We start from the raw sequence: 16124 nt of genomic DNA, 5'->3' as shown, positions 1-16124 counted from the left end.
TTCATTCAACCATATCAAGATATCACACACCCCACCTCACTACTGCAACACTATCAAACTTGAAACAAAGCGGCAGCAACAAAAGATATGTCTCACACATTCGTCAGTAATCTCACAACCACAAACTCCACCTTCTCATCAACGGCTCAAATAGAGCCGGAGTTTAAAGCTATGGATCTTCCACTGCTTGAGTCAACGTCCAAAGCACTCGGTATCTTCCCCGAAACTGGCATTCATAACCAGCACAACAAAACCCACTCACACCAGCACCAAAAGCAACCGATGCAAGAGCAGCAACAAGAAATCCATCATAAACTTCATCAGCACCATCAGTGCCATGAGAACCCTCACCAGTATCATTCTTCTTCACGCAGACGAGCCGCATCCTCAACGTCAAATTTCAAAAGTAGAGCTATTTTACCAACAAGAACAATTTCGCGTGGATTATTCAAAGGGTACAATGATATGCGTCGATTCAACTGTTTCTCCAAAGAATGCAGTCTCAATCTTAATGAGTTTCAAAATTGCCTGTATTGTCGCCACATTCCTTACATTCCTTCCCCCTTGAAAGTTGTCGAATGTAATAAGCACAATGAGGAAGTTTCCACTAGTGGAACAAACGACAACAAAGAAATAGCGAGACACAGAACATCAATATGGGCAAGTAACAATATTGAAAATAGACCCAACGAGTTTGGGAATAAAGGCGAGGAGATGGACGCTTTGGATGATTATCTTTATCAGTGGAAACAGCAACAAGATTTCAAGAAAATGAGAGTGCCCTCACAGGGTCTGGCATTCATTGCGTCTCGGGAAAAGTCAAGACAACAGCTGCAGCAGAAGCAGCAGAAACAACATCAGTTTGTATCCTCGTATCCATCCCAATCTATTTCAAACACATTAGACCAAATGTCAGCTCCAAACTCGCATCTGTACCCATCTTTACATGAGCAGCATCCAAGCAAATTATTTAGCACCGTCTGTGGAGCCAACCAAAAAATTGAAGAATCGACTCAAAACAAAACATTTGGAATGATTGGTCTTTTGAGAAACTCTGATTTCCCGCTTAAACAAAAGTTTATCGAAATCAAGAAAACCCTGTCGAGGAGAGGTATCAAAACGCAACGCTCTAGCACAGCACCATCCACAGAAGATTTGTAGTTAAAACATCAGCCATAATATGGGGGCAATAAACGTTTCTCTTCAAACCAATTTCCTTCTCAATGCTAGTTACTGAAACTCTGGCAAGGTCCAACTGCGCAAGTCCGATCTATACTTATCTTCATTAATCAACCCATTCAAATTCCTATACCCGCTGTTGTTCTTATCATCCTTTTCAATTTCAGATTCGTAAAACTCCTTCAACTTCAAATTACATCCATATGGATTCCGAGGATTATCAAAGATATCATCGATGCATTGGTTAGGAGAGTAATCCAAAAGTGGATACAATGCCGGATCCCAATTGCTTTCAAGAATCTTGATGTACAAGGAGTTAATAATGGGATCCATTGGAACGTGGCGATTGACTCCAGATACAAAGTTTCCATTTTGAGCTCCTCCTCCTCCTGCTGCTGTATTGGTATTTTGCCCATTCAGATTGGGCAGTTGGGCCGACATGGCCAGTGAAACGTCTGATGATTGTGCCACTAATTTGATCAAGTCCTGGTTGTTCAAATTTCTAATATCATCTATTGGCGCACCATCGAGAGAAAGCTTTGACGACGCCGACAGTTCAGCCGAGCTTCCTTGATTGAGGGCTGCTCTGTGTCCACGGTATGCGTGTTGGTGTTGGTGTTGGTGTTGGTGTTGGTGTTGGTGTTGGTGTTGGTGTTGGTGCGGTGGAGGTTGCACTCTATCATTCGTCTCCGATTGTGGTGTAGTTGGCGATGATGGGGTATGGTTGGCTGATCCATGTTGCTCATCCGTATTTCCATCACCGAAAATATTGCTTATTCCATTAAACACATTTTTACGTTCAAATTGGGGTACGTTGAATGTAGTGCTTCGTTTCTTATTTTGTTGAAGCCCTTCACGCACAGCGGTGGATGACACAACACTGCTGTTGTTGTCTTGAATCTGCAACTGAGTATGAAAATCAAAACTTTCGGGTAACTCGGCGAGACCAATTGTCAAATTCAAGATCGAATTGACTTTGGAGTCATCCAATAGGTACTTCAAATTGACCGGCTCTTCAAAATTCAAATATTCCGACAAATTGATATCTAAGCGGCCCAATGGAATGATTATTTGCTCGGAACCCCCATGTCTATCATCATGGACGTAAAATACCTTCAACGACAAATACTTGTTAGCAATCAACCTGTTTTTTTTACTCTTGACACCAAACTTTAGATTACATGTAAGTTTGTAGTTGAAGTTACATTTGAAATTGTGCAATTTCTTCAAAGAGGTTGTGGATGTAACGTGTCCTGAAGAGCTTTTGGCCTGAGAAATTTCTTTGTTGACAGCTTTGGAAGCTTTCAAATCCATTTTCCCTAAAAATGTCTTTGCAGGGTTTGAAGAGGAAGAGCCACCATTCTCTGGCAAGTTCGAAGTCGATGACTGTTTCGAAGGCGCCTTCGACCCGTATGTGTGTGTGTGCGCATGCTTTTGTTTGGAGTCACGGATGGAAACTTCAATGTAGCAAGCTCCATTTATTTGTGGGACATTGGTGAGCTCATGTATGGAGAGCTCCAAAGCGAATTTCGGTTTAGATGAGGTAAACATTGCTTGGATCTGGGGAGAATTGGGATGAGTTGTAGGAACGTGTGATGTTCCTTGTGTGTTGTCTGGCTCGAACGGATATCACGGGGTGGTTTTTTTTTTTATGTTTTGTCTCTTTTGTTTTCGAAGGAGATATGAGAAGAAATATTGCGACTGGTTAAGCTACTTAATAATCATTTACATAATCAGATTAATCGCTCTCATTCATATAAAAACTATCATCGGAGTAATAGTCAGTTGATAGTACCCAACCCCACACCAATGGATTTAACATCATTCAACAGTATGTTTACTCTTACAGGTGGTATAATTAATCACCCCTCCTCAGTCTTACTAACACACACTTAGAGCTACGAATTGATATCATTACAAGTACTTCACTTGATCAATTGCAACAGATCCAACAAGACTTCCAAAATCTCATCGATTCACAAGCACCAGGTACTAGTTTCACAAAGAAGTTGGAAACCGAAAATGTCAACTCAATACATAGACTCATACAGTCTAAACAAAATCAACTAAGCAAAGTGAATTTCAAGTTTGTAGGAGAGCCTCAACCTCCTACACCGATCAATAAATCCAACCGTGATTCCAACGTATTTTCCGATCTCAAGTACAATTCCACAAGTGTGCTTGATACAGATTACAAATGCGAAGCAGATCACATCTACATATCGAAGTTTTCCAATAGTGTTGTTTCACTCGAATCAAAGTCCATAAGTCTACAAAGTGGACAAAATTCAGTTTGCTATTTGCATTCATCCGGCCCTGTATTTGTCCATGACGCTGTCAACTGCATCCTTATAATCTCTTGTCATCAGGCGAGGCTTCACAAACTACGAAACTCTTTGGTCATTGTCCAAAATAGAGAGAAGAGAAAGCCGATAATAATTGAAAACTGCTCAAACTTGATGATTAACGACGTTGATATTGATGATTTCAATCATCCTAGTAAACTGACAAAGAGTCCCAACTATAAAGTCCTACAAAGTGAAGTATTGGCAAATATTCAACAGCAGATACATCATGTCAATTTGTCCAACTTGGAACCTACCATTTCTTCAATTCTACACAGTGTGAAAACCTATAATATATAGAAAAGGTATAAAAACAAAAAAAAATGGCCTTTTTCTTACTTCAGTCCCTTTTCCTCTCTTTTAATCTTTTCTGGAACATATGGTAGGAATGCAAAAAACTGATAAAATAAAATAAAATAATGCATTTCTTCTTCTCCCACACTGTACATTAGGCAGTAAGGCGAGTAACCAGCCAAATACTACAGGCCGGCACATGAAGACATGCTGAACCTGTTTTACCATTTCAGCTTACCACCAGTAAGGGCGGCTCCTTTAAAAACAAAACAACCTCTCTCCTCCAAACCACCTTTTCAAAACCAACACCATCAGCACCAGCCAGGATATCAGCCATAGCACAACAAGCCACAGCATCAAGCCAAACCCATTGAAGCGTACAACTAGCTTCGGGAGAAAGAGAAAAAAACGACCAAGTCTGGGTGGTTTTGAAGTCGGACAGACCTACTCCTCCACCTCCAAACTAGTCTCATATTTATAGTATTCAAGGACTCGTCTTGAGTGTAAAGACCGCTTTTCATGCTAAAAGCTTAAAAGGTCGTGTCGTACTCAATATTCATATAATCCCAATCAGCGTGAAACATCTCAAGTTAAGCTAGACTATACAACACTGCTCTTTTTCCGCAATCTCCCCTCATCCTCCACACACACACACACACACACACACAACACAACACAACACAACACACAACACAACACAGCCCCAATGGATCTTCTACATTCAGTACTTGGGTCCTGTCTTCCATGCTTTCCATCACTATCACTACCCTCAATCAAATTCAACAACGCCAGTTACAAGATTATTAGGCTACTCGGTGAAGGTGGGTTCTCCTACGTCTATCTAGTGCATCTGTCGTCACAATCTCCATACGCATTGAAACAAATCAATTGTCCCTATGGAACTCAAGATGAAACTTACAAAAACGCTATACGAGAAATTAAAAACTATCATCGATTCGCCAACACAAAGACCCCTTACATTATTCAATCAATTGATGAATCGATAGTCACCAACCCTGATGGTGTGAGACACGTGTACATTCTACTACCATACTTTACCAAATCAGTCCAGGATGTATTGACTGAACATGTGCTCAACGGAACCAAGATGGATGAGCTGGAGATTGTCAAGATTTTCATTGGTGTTTGTCGTGGGTTGAGGATTATGCATAATTATAAACAAGTGTCGAGAAACGCGGCTAGACTAGATGATGGTGATGAAGAGGAAGCTTTGTTGCAAGATGAGGAAGATGATGACCAAGTTGCGGCATCAGCGGTGGGGGCGGCGGCGGCAGCGACTTCGACGTCGGCTGCAGAACATGACTCTACTGAAATGGAAGAATTGGTACCATATGCGCACCATGATATCAAGCCTGCAAATGTCATGATTTCAGCGGAGGGACTACCGGTGTTGGTCGACTTGGGGTCATGTTCTAGAGCAAGATACAATGTTCGTACTAGACAGCAAGCATTGGCATTGACCAACTTTGCTCAGGAACATTGTACGTTACCGTATAGAGCTCCCGAGTTGTTGGACGTTGCCACCGGGACACAAATCACAGAAGCTACAGATATTTGGTCTTTGGGGTGTTTGTTATACAGTTGCTGTTTTGGTTACTCGCCATTTGAAAAGTTGGAGATTGAGCAAGGTGCTAATTTACATGTAGCTATTGGGTCAGGAAGGTATCAAGTACCGAAAGATGGAAATGGGTACAGTAAGGAGTTGATTGAACTTATCAAGAAGTGTTTGAAAGTGGATGCTTCGGAGAGACCAACGGCAGATGAGTTGTTAGATGCAGCGTTGGATATAAGTAGCAAACTCATGGTATAGTTGTGTGTCTCAGTTTTGGTGCAAGTAACATCGGTAGCGCCGCATATATATATATATACATTTGAAACACGCGGGTATACAAAATCACTGTTGTTGTAATGAACTTACTCTCAACGACGTTTTCAAGTCATGACATTGACAAAGTATCAAAGAGGCGACGCAATAGAAGGTTGGAATGACTGTCCAACTCCAATCTCACTCTCCAAAAACAACTGGCAGATTTCCTTATCTGGTGATGAAATACGACAGAAACGTGAAGAATTACAAGATCAACTAACCAAAGTATTTGGTCTCCAATTATCATTACCGGAAAGAGAGCGGGATCATTACAAGAATAAACTTCAGAGTCAAATTCATGTAGTGAATCAACAACACCTTCCATTTATTGAAACTGTATTTCGAGAGTTGTTGGGAAATGAACCAAACTCGTCCAAACTTAAATCAGATGTGGTTGATTATATGATGAATCATGACGGAGTAAGTGCATGGTGTTCACCGTTGAAAAAGATTGTTTCAAGTGTGCAAAGATGATGGGGGGTCTAGATTAATGTACAATATATTTAGTTAGAGAATCCTACAAATAGACATGCATGCAAATACTCGACACGAAATATACAAAAATGGGGTGAAAGTCCTTGTCCTTGTTTTTGTTTTTTTCTCTGTCTCTGTCTGTCTCTTAAAACTTCTTTCTTCTTCCGATTTGTGCTTGGAAACCAGTCTTGATCGAAGAGACCGACCTTGTTGAACCACATGCTTTACAGCTCAAGAAATGCAATCTGTTTGCACTCTCCCTCTTTAACTCAGTATTCATACTCTTGCAAGTCTTACAAGTAACGTATTCAATGATGTACCTTCTCAACACACTCTCCATCTGTTTTGGTTGAAACTTACCTTTCAAGATCAATCTCTTTTCACCATCAATAGAACCCGAAGTACCCAATTCAGCAAATAAAAATTGTATCAAATGCTCTGGGTTTCTTTGCAAAACAGTGGCAATCTCTTGCACATTGGCAAACATCGTCTTTTTCGAACCCTCTCTTTGACATACTGGTGGTGGGATTCTGAATTTTGGACCGGACCTGTCACCAGCAAGTTCAGGGTTATTTTCCTTCAAAATCTCAAAGAAACGAGTCAACAAGTCTTCATATGATAATCCAGCATCTGATTGAGACACTTTGCTGTTGCTTGAATCGTCATCTATCTGGTCATTAGTCGTATCTTCAATCCCTGCTTTTTCCAATTGTTGTTCAAACTCATTCAAGTCCAAGTTCTTGGTACTCTTCTTCTTCTTCTTCTTCAACGTCAAGTCACCCAAAGACGCAGCAACATCATCAGCATCTGCTGCTCCTGCTGCAGTAGATGGCGAGCTCGATTTCTCCACTGAGTCCTCGGCAGTCTTTTTCGATGATTTCTTCTTCTTCTTCATTCCGGAAAATAAGTCATCAACAGATTCAGGGGCGGGCGTTGACTCATTGCTTTCTGGTGCGGGAGATGCGCCATCGACTGGCTTCTTGACTTTCTTTTTCTTTTTCAAGGATGGATCAAAGCCTAAGTCTGACATGTTTGTAGTTGTTTAATGGTGGATTATATAGGCGCTATTTCCCGAAGGCGTTACAATAGTAGGGGTGTGGTTTGTAAATTTTGATTTTATCACTTTGAAAAATTTTTTTTATTTTATTTATTTATTTATTTATTTATGCGATTCATTCATTCTTTGTGTCATACACAACATATACTCTACATTGCTTGAGATCATACTTCAAACAGTTTATGGTTTATACACAACATACTATCAATTATCTCCTATCACGACTCAAGAGAAAGGTTCGCTGTAGAGCTTTCAATCAGCTCTCCACTTTCTGCCTTGCCATCCTTTTCTTTATCTATTTTGGCCGCAAATACCGCATCCCTTGCATTATCATCAGCCAATTTACTCTCTTTACCAGGTTGATAACTAATCTTTGTATTTTCGCCATCTTCCTCCACTTTGAAATCTTCTTCTGGTGCATATTTTTTCAAAAACCAATTCTCTACATCAACCTTGCCATTATTTTCGGCTTCATATATCGAATCATGTCCCGCTTCATTCTTCTCAAATGCGTCTGCCTCGTAATTCTCAACAAGCAATTTCACAACTTCTAGATGTCCATTGTATGCTGCCCAATGCAAGGCGGTGTTTCCGGTTTCATTCTTCACCTTCGCTAGACTTATTGCATCTTGCTTTGGTATTATGGAAAGAAGGTACTGAAGTGTCTCCAAGTGGCCGTTTGCTGCTGCCATATGTACTGGGGTTGCTAATGTCATGTCGTCTTTGATATCTAGTAATGATTCTTTGGGTATTTCTGCAAATATCTCCTTCAATGATTCAAGCTCACCTGCCCTTGCCTCTGACATGATTATATCCATCTCCTCCTGTGACAATTTTTCAGTTTCTGTCGTCATTTTCTGTCGGGTTAAAGAGAGTCAAGAAACGCTAAGCTGTAGATGTATATCTAATCTCTTGTATTAAAGAGGATGAAGTGAAATGTGAAGTTGAAAAAAAAAAAAAAAAAAAAAAAAAAAAAAAAAAAAAAAAAAAAAAAAAAAAAAACCAAGAAAAATTGGTGATGGTATTGATAGAAAAGCATCGCAAAAATGGACTGTATATAAACAACACACTGAGCAAATCAATCAACAGCAACGACAGCGGCAGCGGCAAACACATCAACTCAGTAATATTCAAGCATCACTGTCATGTCCCCCAAAATTGAAGAGCTTCCGGACGACTACAACGTAAATAGTCAGGCAAGCAAACCTACGGACTCATCTGCCCCTAAAAAGCTTCCCAAAAAGAACCCTTTTGCTGAAGAGCCAAAGAAGACAACTATCAAGAGATCGGCAGACGAAGTGTATTCGCAACGCAAAGGACTCAATAAACCACAATTTACAAGAAACAAACCTATAGATATCCTATTTGAACAATTGGAGACCTTGCTAGATCTACCTTATGATCAATCGAGCTTGAACATTCTCAATCAACGAATTTTTAATAATGCCACCACTGCGGAACCACGGTTTAAAGTGGTCGCGTATTTGCTTGATAAGCTCCTAGATATTCAAAAATACTCCTTGGAGCCTCAGTTCAAAGACAAGTCCGTAATTGCAATATCATTGCATGACGTAAAAACTTTTAGCAAACTTGTAAACACTATAATTATACTTGGAGTCTACCCGGCTTTGAATGTGTTCCACATTGGTATACCTTTTGAGAAACGAACATTGAAAGATGCAAACCAGAGCAAAAAGACATTTAAAATTGACAAACTTAACACCGATGACAAGACCGCTATTGAACTCCTAAAGCTCCTCTACAGCAAACTATTTGTCCTTTTCCAAACTCCATCCGATGTAACTGACTTGCTCAGCAAAGGGTCTGGTTTATCAGACTTTATCACGATATCCATTGCTTTAATAACAATCCCCAACGTTGATCATGCAAAGTACATTGACGAATTTCCCAGTGTTGAAAAGATTCCTGCCACTTTTGAATTGTTTCAAACTTACTCGCTCTTACTTGCATCTCCGTCGCCCAGCTATTTCAAGACGTTTGTCATCAACCGTCTACAACTACTCCCTTACAACTCACCCCGTGGTGATGGTTTACTTGCACTTATTGAGTATGTTTTGGGTATTCGTGATCAAGACGAAATTGACATTGCCAGGTTTGATCATGTTGCCAACGTTGTGTTACTGAAGCCAAAATCTGTAAACTCTATTGACTATTTCACCTCCATTGGGAACCAAAGTTATGATTTGTTGGTCAACATTAACCGACCAACTGTTACATCCTGTGTTGTTTACGTTTTAGAGAAACTATGGGGTAAAAACACATTGATTGTACAGGATTTTTTCTTGAAGCGGGTATGGAACAATTTCAATCCAAAGTCAGACAAATCGGGGGTATTGGTAACCGAAGCTCAACTAAACAATGAAGTTAATGTCTTGCTATCGTTGTCGAGAAAAGGTTTGGAACCGGATTTTTTCAAAGCGGTAATGGCACCAATCACTATCCCTCTATGGGGTTACTACTTGTACTTGAAACGGAACGCAAAGTCAGTCGAGGTGGTGTCAAACATCTTGACAACGTATTTCACAGTAATGAAGGACTCTGACTCAACGGATCTTGTTGGTGTGGATCAAATTGCAAACAATTTGTGTGCTGAAGGAGGCAACAACTGGACGTTTACAACTGGACCAAATAACTTGGTACAAATTGAAGCCAACAAGAATGTGTTTACCTCAGAGAGTAAAGAGTCAAGAGTTGATAAATTTATCGTTGGTTTGGATTTCGCATGTACAAATTTCTTGACATTGTTGGAAAATGTCGATGGTGATATTGTTCAGGGTCTATTTTTAAAGATATTGAAACAATGGCTCAATGGAGCTAATTTGCTTGGTAGTGATGAAGAAAGCCCATTTTTGAAACTTGTGGACTTGAAGTTGTTGGAGAGTATTGGGGGGAAGTTTAAGGAAAGTTTGGCAAGGACTCCATCGGAAATGTTGCTTATCGTGCAAAGCTTCTTGAACACAAAATCTGAAGATGAGCAGGATGGTGATGACACCATGCATGATTCTGATGACGAAGATGACGAGAGTGAAGAGATCTTGCCTGTGTTGTTGGAATTGCTCTCGGCCATCTTGTCCGAGAATGATGTTGTAGTTGATGATCAATGTACCGAGCACTTGTCAGCTATCAAAACTTCATTGTCGAAATTGTCCAAACGGGTGCTGAATCAGAATATTGCACAGTCGGCAAATGCTTTAGAGTCGAGAATCTCACACATTTTGAGTGGTGATGTCCCAGTTACAAATCCAATTGACGCTCAAAAGTTGACACTAAGCAGAGCGATTGCCAGTTTAAATGATCCATTGGCGCCAATTCGTGCACATGGTCTTTACCTCCTACGTCAATTGATTGAGAGCAAAAGCGAGGTTCTCTCTCTAGACTTTGTTATCAATTTGCATTTGGTGCAATTGAAAGATCCAGAACCATTTGTATATTTGAACGTGATTAAAGGGTTGGAGAGCTTGATACAGTGGGATGAGCAAGTGGTTCTCAAAACTTTGTGTGAATTGTATCTAAACAAGAACACTGATTTAGATGAACGATTGAGAATTGGTGAGATTATTCTTCGCTATATACAAGTGTCGAATAAAACATTTCAAGGAGAGTCGGCCAGTCTTGTTGTCGAAACGACGCTATTTGTCATACGCAGACATGACACAGACGACGATAGAGTCAGAATGTCGGCGATGTCACTATTGGGCATGTGTTGCAAGGTGAATCCGATTGGGTTGATTGGCAAGTTGGAAGATGCGTTAGATTGTGCCATTGGTGTGCTCAATTTGGAAACTGGTTCTGAAAAGGCCATTGTGCGAAGAGCTGGTGTGGTTTTGATCCAGGACTTGATTTTAGGTACGTCCGAGACGGATAAGGTGCAATTCCCTGAGAAATATCGAGAAACAGTGATTATAGTGTTGAACTATGTTGCATCTACGGATAATGATATATTTGTCAGAGAACAAGCACAAAAAGTATTGGATCTTATTGAAGAGTTGTTCAAACTCGCCATGGATATGTATTTCGAGAAAAAATAAGTAAAGTATATAAAGTGTATAACCTTTAATGAGCAAACCTAAAATCCAATCTCTTGTTCCCATCATCAGTTGTGTTGCAAATATAGTTCATTTTTTCGTCTTCAGACATCATATCCCAAATCTTTGCCTTGGACTTATTTCTCCACACATAATAAAACTTGGTCAACAAAAGCAACGGTATTGCAGCCAAGGTGACAAACCACAATTGCAAAAGCCCCCTTCTGTACAACGGCCGATCATCTTCTCTAAATACGTTCTGGGCTATAATCGCACCCATTTGAACCGACATGTTGTACATTGCGGAGCAAATGGATCTTGTTCTAACCGAGTTGGAGTTTCTTGATACCCAAGACACAAGGATGGCGTGGATATACGGGATCGCGTAGTATATTGTATTCAACGCAAAGCTCTCCCACACCTTGATACCACTTCCGGGCCAAAACCTAACAACTCCCAAAGTTATTGCACCATACACTGGGGCTATCAACGAGATATACGATCTGTCATTTAATTTTTCTGATAACCAAGTGATTCCAAGAAGATTGCAAATGTATAGGAAATAAGCTGGGATGGTCAACAAGTTGGTGTCAAACGTATTAAACCCAAGCTCTCTAGTCATCAATGTGAAATACGATCCAAATGTAAAATGACCAATGTATGCCAACAATCCAATTGCGTACAATGGCCATAAATCATAGTCGGAAAGACATACCCACAACATCTTCAATGAGATTGCCTGTCGATTGTGCATTGTGCCCTTGGTTGGATCATCACGCAAGATACGATTGACGACGATCTTTTCCTCACGATCGGTGAACCACCCCTTTGGATGCATCCAGTTTTTGGTTTGGAGTGCCGAGGGAACCATCATGTAGAAGGAGCCCATACCAATTAATAAAGTAAACAAACCTTCCCAAAGGAAAAGATGGGCCCATCCTGGATATCCAAACACTCCTCTCAACCGCAAGATTCCAAATGCAGCAAGGGCAATACAAATTTGAGTGATTGTCAATGTGGACCAGAACCACGACAATCTGATGGACAACTCCTTGCTGGTGAAGAAGTAACTCAACCACAATACCAAGTCAGCAATGAATCCACCTTCAATAGCACCAATCAATCCCCTAGTTATGTAAAATGATGCTTTGCCACTAAGTGCAACTTGGCACATAGCCACGATACTCCAAGCGCAAATTTGAATTGGGATGAAAATATCAGGTCCGAGTCGTTTTGAGATCATTTGGGATGGGATTTCAGCCAATAAGAAGCAGACATAAAAGATTGTGTTCCCTGTATTGTAGTCATTTGTGTTGAGACCCAAATCAGGCAAGAAGTTGTCAGTGATGGCTTGGTGAAGATTGGTTCTGTCGATTTGCAAAGCAACAAACATGAGACAGGCTGCGAGGGCAACTCGAACATTCAATTTGCGGACGACTTTCTTTTCTTCCGTTTCTGTCCATTCAAAATCTGGGTCGAATGCAGAACGGCACTCGTAGTTTGTTTTCTCGTATAGTTCTCTGTAGTATTGAGCAGTTGCCGGGTCAACAAATGGGTTGACTGATTGGGTACGGGAACTTGTCTCGGTGATACTTGAGATTTCAGTCTCGATATTTTTCTCCACCTCTTTGAAGTTGGTTGAGTCAGTGGGGACCTTATCTTGCATCGATGGGTAAGACTGCAAGAGCCCTTTCAGCAACGCCAATTCTTGACTATTTGATGTCATTGCAGTACCGCCTTGATGGATTGATAGTGGTGAAAAGTTTCAAATTTCCCAGACATTTGGATGTCATTTTATATCCTCTACTGTGGCTCAATATTTGCATTGATTCTCGTGGGTTGTTTGTTCATATGATCATAAATTGGGTCAAGTCGAAATATTTGCCAAGCGTTTGCAATTGTGGATATCAAGTTCGTCAACAAGTGCTCATATTGAAAAATCGGTACTCTTTTTGATGCTAAATTGCCATTTTGCGACAGTAGACAACTCAAATTATTGCGAGTGAGTAACTTAGTGTGGAAGCTTAAACCACGCGATGCCTTTGACTCAACTTTTGAGGTTTATGGGTCTGTCTATAGGCTGTGATATATGTTCCTAGCACCCAAGCATTTATGTACCATGTGTAGCCACAAACATCCCCTCCTCGTAGGCCCTGTCCACTTCCATGGGTCGGGCATCCAAAGCTAGCTACTCGTCTTGTTTCCTCACAGAGTAATTGAGCCATAGCCTTGTAATCTCTTGTTTCAAAGACCCACCCCAGCACCAAGAACAAGCTTTTTCAAAAAAAAAGAAAAAAAGAAAAACAAATTACAGTGAACAACGCCAAGACGTGGAACTGACCGGAAATTACAGCCACAGTTTGTAAATACGTGCTGTAGCTGGGAGTGCCATGGCCGTGTGCCTAGTTGTAATTCACAGGTAAGGTGCCATCGTTTTAATGAATAGGATGGTGTGATTAAAACGGTTGAAAACTCTGCAATTAATTTGGTGTTTTGATCTGATTTTTATTGCGTCAAGGGTATTACAACTTTGTGTCAGTTTTCTTGAAGCTGTGCTACAATTACGGCTTATCACAACAGCTTTAAATTGTCTGATGCACTGTGGTTTAGACCAAGCGTGTTTGAAGTTGTTGACCATCCGGAGCAGGAAAAGTCTCCACAACTATAGCCTTATCCTTCTCTTTCATCGTTTGTGAACACAGTTTGTAAGGTTACCAAGAAAATGAGCAAACCTGCAGTGTTAGAGGGTCGAATAGAGCACGATGCTCAATTAACTATGTAGATTATACATTAAGAACACGCTATGCAGTTCATTTCTCATACGCAAAATTGCAGTACAGGAAGTTAGAACCCACGCCCCGCACTTTATCTTCGGGGGCGGTAGTATTTTGGAAACTTTTGCTCCAGATTAATACAATTTCCTCTAATTTAGTTGCAAAAAAAAATAAAAAGAAAAAGAAAAAAAAAGACGACATACAAAAACATGTATCACAACAAGGTTTACAACTAATCAGGCTTAGTTAGGACTGCTCAGACCAACACGGCAGAAATGTAAACAGCTTTGTTTTGCTTACTAGAGAGAAGGTACAAACAACAACTGGTTTCTTAATGCAACTGATGTTTCTCTGAATGAGAAAAGTCATGTCCTCGCAATTCGAAATAGTCAGGCCAACATATTCAGAAGAAGAATAAGAATTGGAATTCGTAGGGACGGTTCCCATTCAGCAAAGTAAGCGACATTGGTTTGAAGCTGAGCAAGAAATTAGTTGCAAGGCACTTGTAGTTGTATATAGTTGTCTCAGCCTCTTTATTGTAAGTGAGAGGGAGAAATAAAAAAAATATTGACATAAAACGTGACACATATTATTTAGTATATGACATCATAGATAACACACATTAGATCAGAAAGCAACAACCCTACAAAATTTTTGGTAATCTTCTCATAGAGAAGTATCTTATGTTTCTATGAGACATATAATACTCGAGATTGCTAGGAAACACATTGAGTGCAAGTGCTACTGCTGCTGCTGCTGCTGTTGTTTTTGTTGCTGTAGTAGTAGTAGTTGAAAGTGAAATTAACAGCAACCTAAAAGAGCCACAAAAACCACAAAATGAAACACACACATACAAACATATACAAACATATACACAAGACACACAAGACACACAAGACACATAAAAAACATGAAATATCCACATCTTTAGCTTTCCAACTACGAAATTCAGATTCTTCATCCGCTGTTCACCTCACTAGACAAATAATCATGTTGATTCCAATAAAAGAAGACGTCAGTGACGCCATCCCCAACATCATCAAACGGTATCCATACTACTACAACAACTACAACAGTGGTTGGAACCGCTGGAGATGGTTATTATGGCTATTGGTCTTGATACCAATATTCTTTGTCTTGATTATGTTTTGTTTGAGAAGGAGAAGATCAACCAGTACAGTATACTACCCACAAGATCAAAACCAACAATATTACCAAAATCAACAACCACAGCAAGGTTATGTTCCACCTGAATATCCCCAAACTTCTCAACCAGGAGGACACGACATCGGCAACAACGCCGGCTACTATGGGAGCCAAGAGTACAACAACTATGGACCAAGTGGCGGCGCTGGCACTGGACAACAAGGCTATTACTCAAGAGAACAAGAACATGATGTTGCAGGTGACGATTATGGTCCACCTCCGGGACCACCTCCAGCTCACACCAAATATTAAGGCTGTGCTTGACGTAACCTATATTTCGGTCATGAAAATAGTCTATCTAGGCTTGTATAGTTAATGTATTTGATACCTCGTTGTCCAGTCTTTGTAGCGTTGGAAAGATACATTTTATTTCACTACCCTTCTCAGAGTTGAACTCTAAGACAAGACAAAAGACCTTCACATCAAGATGACGTTTGCAATTGAAGCGTTTGAGATGACTCAATACAGGGAGACATCATCATCACATATACAGGCTTAGATTGCCGCATTTATACTTTTTGAACTATAAAATCTTTCCAACTTTGCTAACAACGGTCAGTACACATCCATCAATGTTCAAATCTAAAGTCTAACCTCTTGTTTGCTTCGTCAGTAGTTGTATCTCTATAAGTTTGCTGCTCCTCCTCACTCATTGCATTCCATATCTTATCTTTGCTCTTGTTTCTCCAAACGTAGTACGCTTTAACCAACAACAACACTGGTATCAAGATCAAACTAATGACAAAAATCTGTAAGTTACCCCTCTTGTATTGTGGTCTATCATCCTCACGGTAAATATTGTTAGCAATGATTCCTCCCAATTGGACAAACATGTTGTACAATGCGGAACAAATGGATCTG

At 40.2% G+C, this 16124-nt stretch overlaps 11 protein-coding genes across 11 annotated transcripts; 6 read left to right on the top strand and 5 right to left on the bottom strand. All coding sequences in view use genetic code 12, as the record gives it.

The window, feature by feature from the left end:
- Nucleotides 1-87: 87 nt before the first annotated feature.
- KGF57_003410 (uncharacterized protein) lies at nt 88-1161 on the top strand (the record flags this gene model as incomplete). Its single annotated transcript, XM_051752827.1, has 1 exon — nt 88-1161. The coding sequence occupies one exon, from the start codon at nt 88-90 to the stop codon at nt 1159-1161; it is 1074 nt and encodes a 357-aa protein (XP_051608095.1).
- A 69-nt stretch (nt 1162-1230) lies between these two features.
- Nucleotides 1231-2730, bottom strand: KGF57_003409 (uncharacterized protein; the record flags this gene model as incomplete). Its single annotated transcript, XM_051752826.1, has 1 exon — nt 1231-2730. One exon carries the CDS (start codon nt 2728-2730, stop codon nt 1231-1233), a length of 1500 nt encoding a protein of 499 aa, XP_051608094.1.
- Nucleotides 2731-2988: 258 nt separating this feature from the next.
- KGF57_003408 (uncharacterized protein) lies at nt 2989-3824 on the top strand (the record flags this gene model as incomplete). The annotated part of the gene is made up of 2 exons (XM_051752825.1): nt 2989-3010; nt 3076-3824. The coding sequence occupies 2 exons, from the start codon at nt 2989-2991 to the stop codon at nt 3822-3824; spliced, it is 771 nt and encodes a 256-aa protein (XP_051608093.1).
- A 700-nt stretch (nt 3825-4524) lies between these two features.
- KGF57_003407 (putative serine/threonine protein kinase) lies at nt 4525-5649 on the top strand (the record flags this gene model as incomplete). Its single annotated transcript, XM_051752823.1, has 1 exon — nt 4525-5649. One exon carries the CDS (start codon nt 4525-4527, stop codon nt 5647-5649), a length of 1125 nt encoding a protein of 374 aa, XP_051608092.1.
- Nucleotides 5650-5778: 129 nt separating this feature from the next.
- Nucleotides 5779-6180, top strand: KGF57_003406 (uncharacterized protein; the record flags this gene model as incomplete). Its single annotated transcript, XM_051752822.1, has 1 exon — nt 5779-6180. One exon carries the CDS (start codon nt 5779-5781, stop codon nt 6178-6180), a length of 402 nt encoding a protein of 133 aa, XP_051608091.1.
- Nucleotides 6181-6325: 145 nt separating this feature from the next.
- SUI3 (translation initiation factor eIF2 subunit beta) lies at nt 6326-7210 on the bottom strand (the record flags this gene model as incomplete). The annotated part of the gene is made up of 1 exon (XM_051752821.1): nt 6326-7210. One exon carries the CDS (start codon nt 7208-7210, stop codon nt 6326-6328), a length of 885 nt encoding a protein of 294 aa, XP_051608090.1.
- Nucleotides 7211-7455: 245 nt separating this feature from the next.
- Nucleotides 7456-8091, bottom strand: KGF57_003404 (uncharacterized protein; the record flags this gene model as incomplete). Its single annotated transcript, XM_051752820.1, has 1 exon — nt 7456-8091. One exon carries the CDS (start codon nt 8089-8091, stop codon nt 7456-7458), a length of 636 nt encoding a protein of 211 aa, XP_051608089.1.
- A 291-nt stretch (nt 8092-8382) lies between these two features.
- On the top strand, nt 8383-11286 carry KGF57_003403 (uncharacterized protein; the record flags this gene model as incomplete). Its single annotated transcript, XM_051752819.1, has 1 exon — nt 8383-11286. One exon carries the CDS (start codon nt 8383-8385, stop codon nt 11284-11286), a length of 2904 nt encoding a protein of 967 aa, XP_051608088.1.
- Nucleotides 11287-11311: 25 nt separating this feature from the next.
- Nucleotides 11312-13009, bottom strand: KGF57_003402 (uncharacterized protein; the record flags this gene model as incomplete). Its single annotated transcript, XM_051752818.1, has 1 exon — nt 11312-13009. One exon carries the CDS (start codon nt 13007-13009, stop codon nt 11312-11314), a length of 1698 nt encoding a protein of 565 aa, XP_051608087.1.
- A 2038-nt stretch (nt 13010-15047) lies between these two features.
- Nucleotides 15048-15515, top strand: KGF57_003401 (uncharacterized protein; the record flags this gene model as incomplete). Its single annotated transcript, XM_051752817.1, has 1 exon — nt 15048-15515. The coding sequence occupies one exon, from the start codon at nt 15048-15050 to the stop codon at nt 15513-15515; it is 468 nt and encodes a 155-aa protein (XP_051608086.1).
- A 317-nt stretch (nt 15516-15832) lies between these two features.
- Nucleotides 15833-16124, bottom strand: KGF57_003400 (uncharacterized protein; the record flags this gene model as incomplete). The annotated part of the gene is made up of 1 exon (XM_051752816.1): nt 15833-16124. A coding segment is annotated over one exon (292 nt), but the record flags the coding sequence as incomplete, so codon positions are not given.

This window comes from Candida theae (assembly GCF_024610275.1).
Source record: "Candida theae strain CBS 12239 chromosome Unknown scaffold74, whole genome shotgun sequence".
Lineage (NCBI taxonomy): Eukaryota > Fungi > Ascomycota > Pichiomycetes > Serinales > Debaryomycetaceae > Lodderomyces > Lodderomyces theae.
The sequence above is the reverse complement of the archived record's forward strand: the minus strand, read 5'-3'. Positions and strand labels throughout refer to the sequence as shown.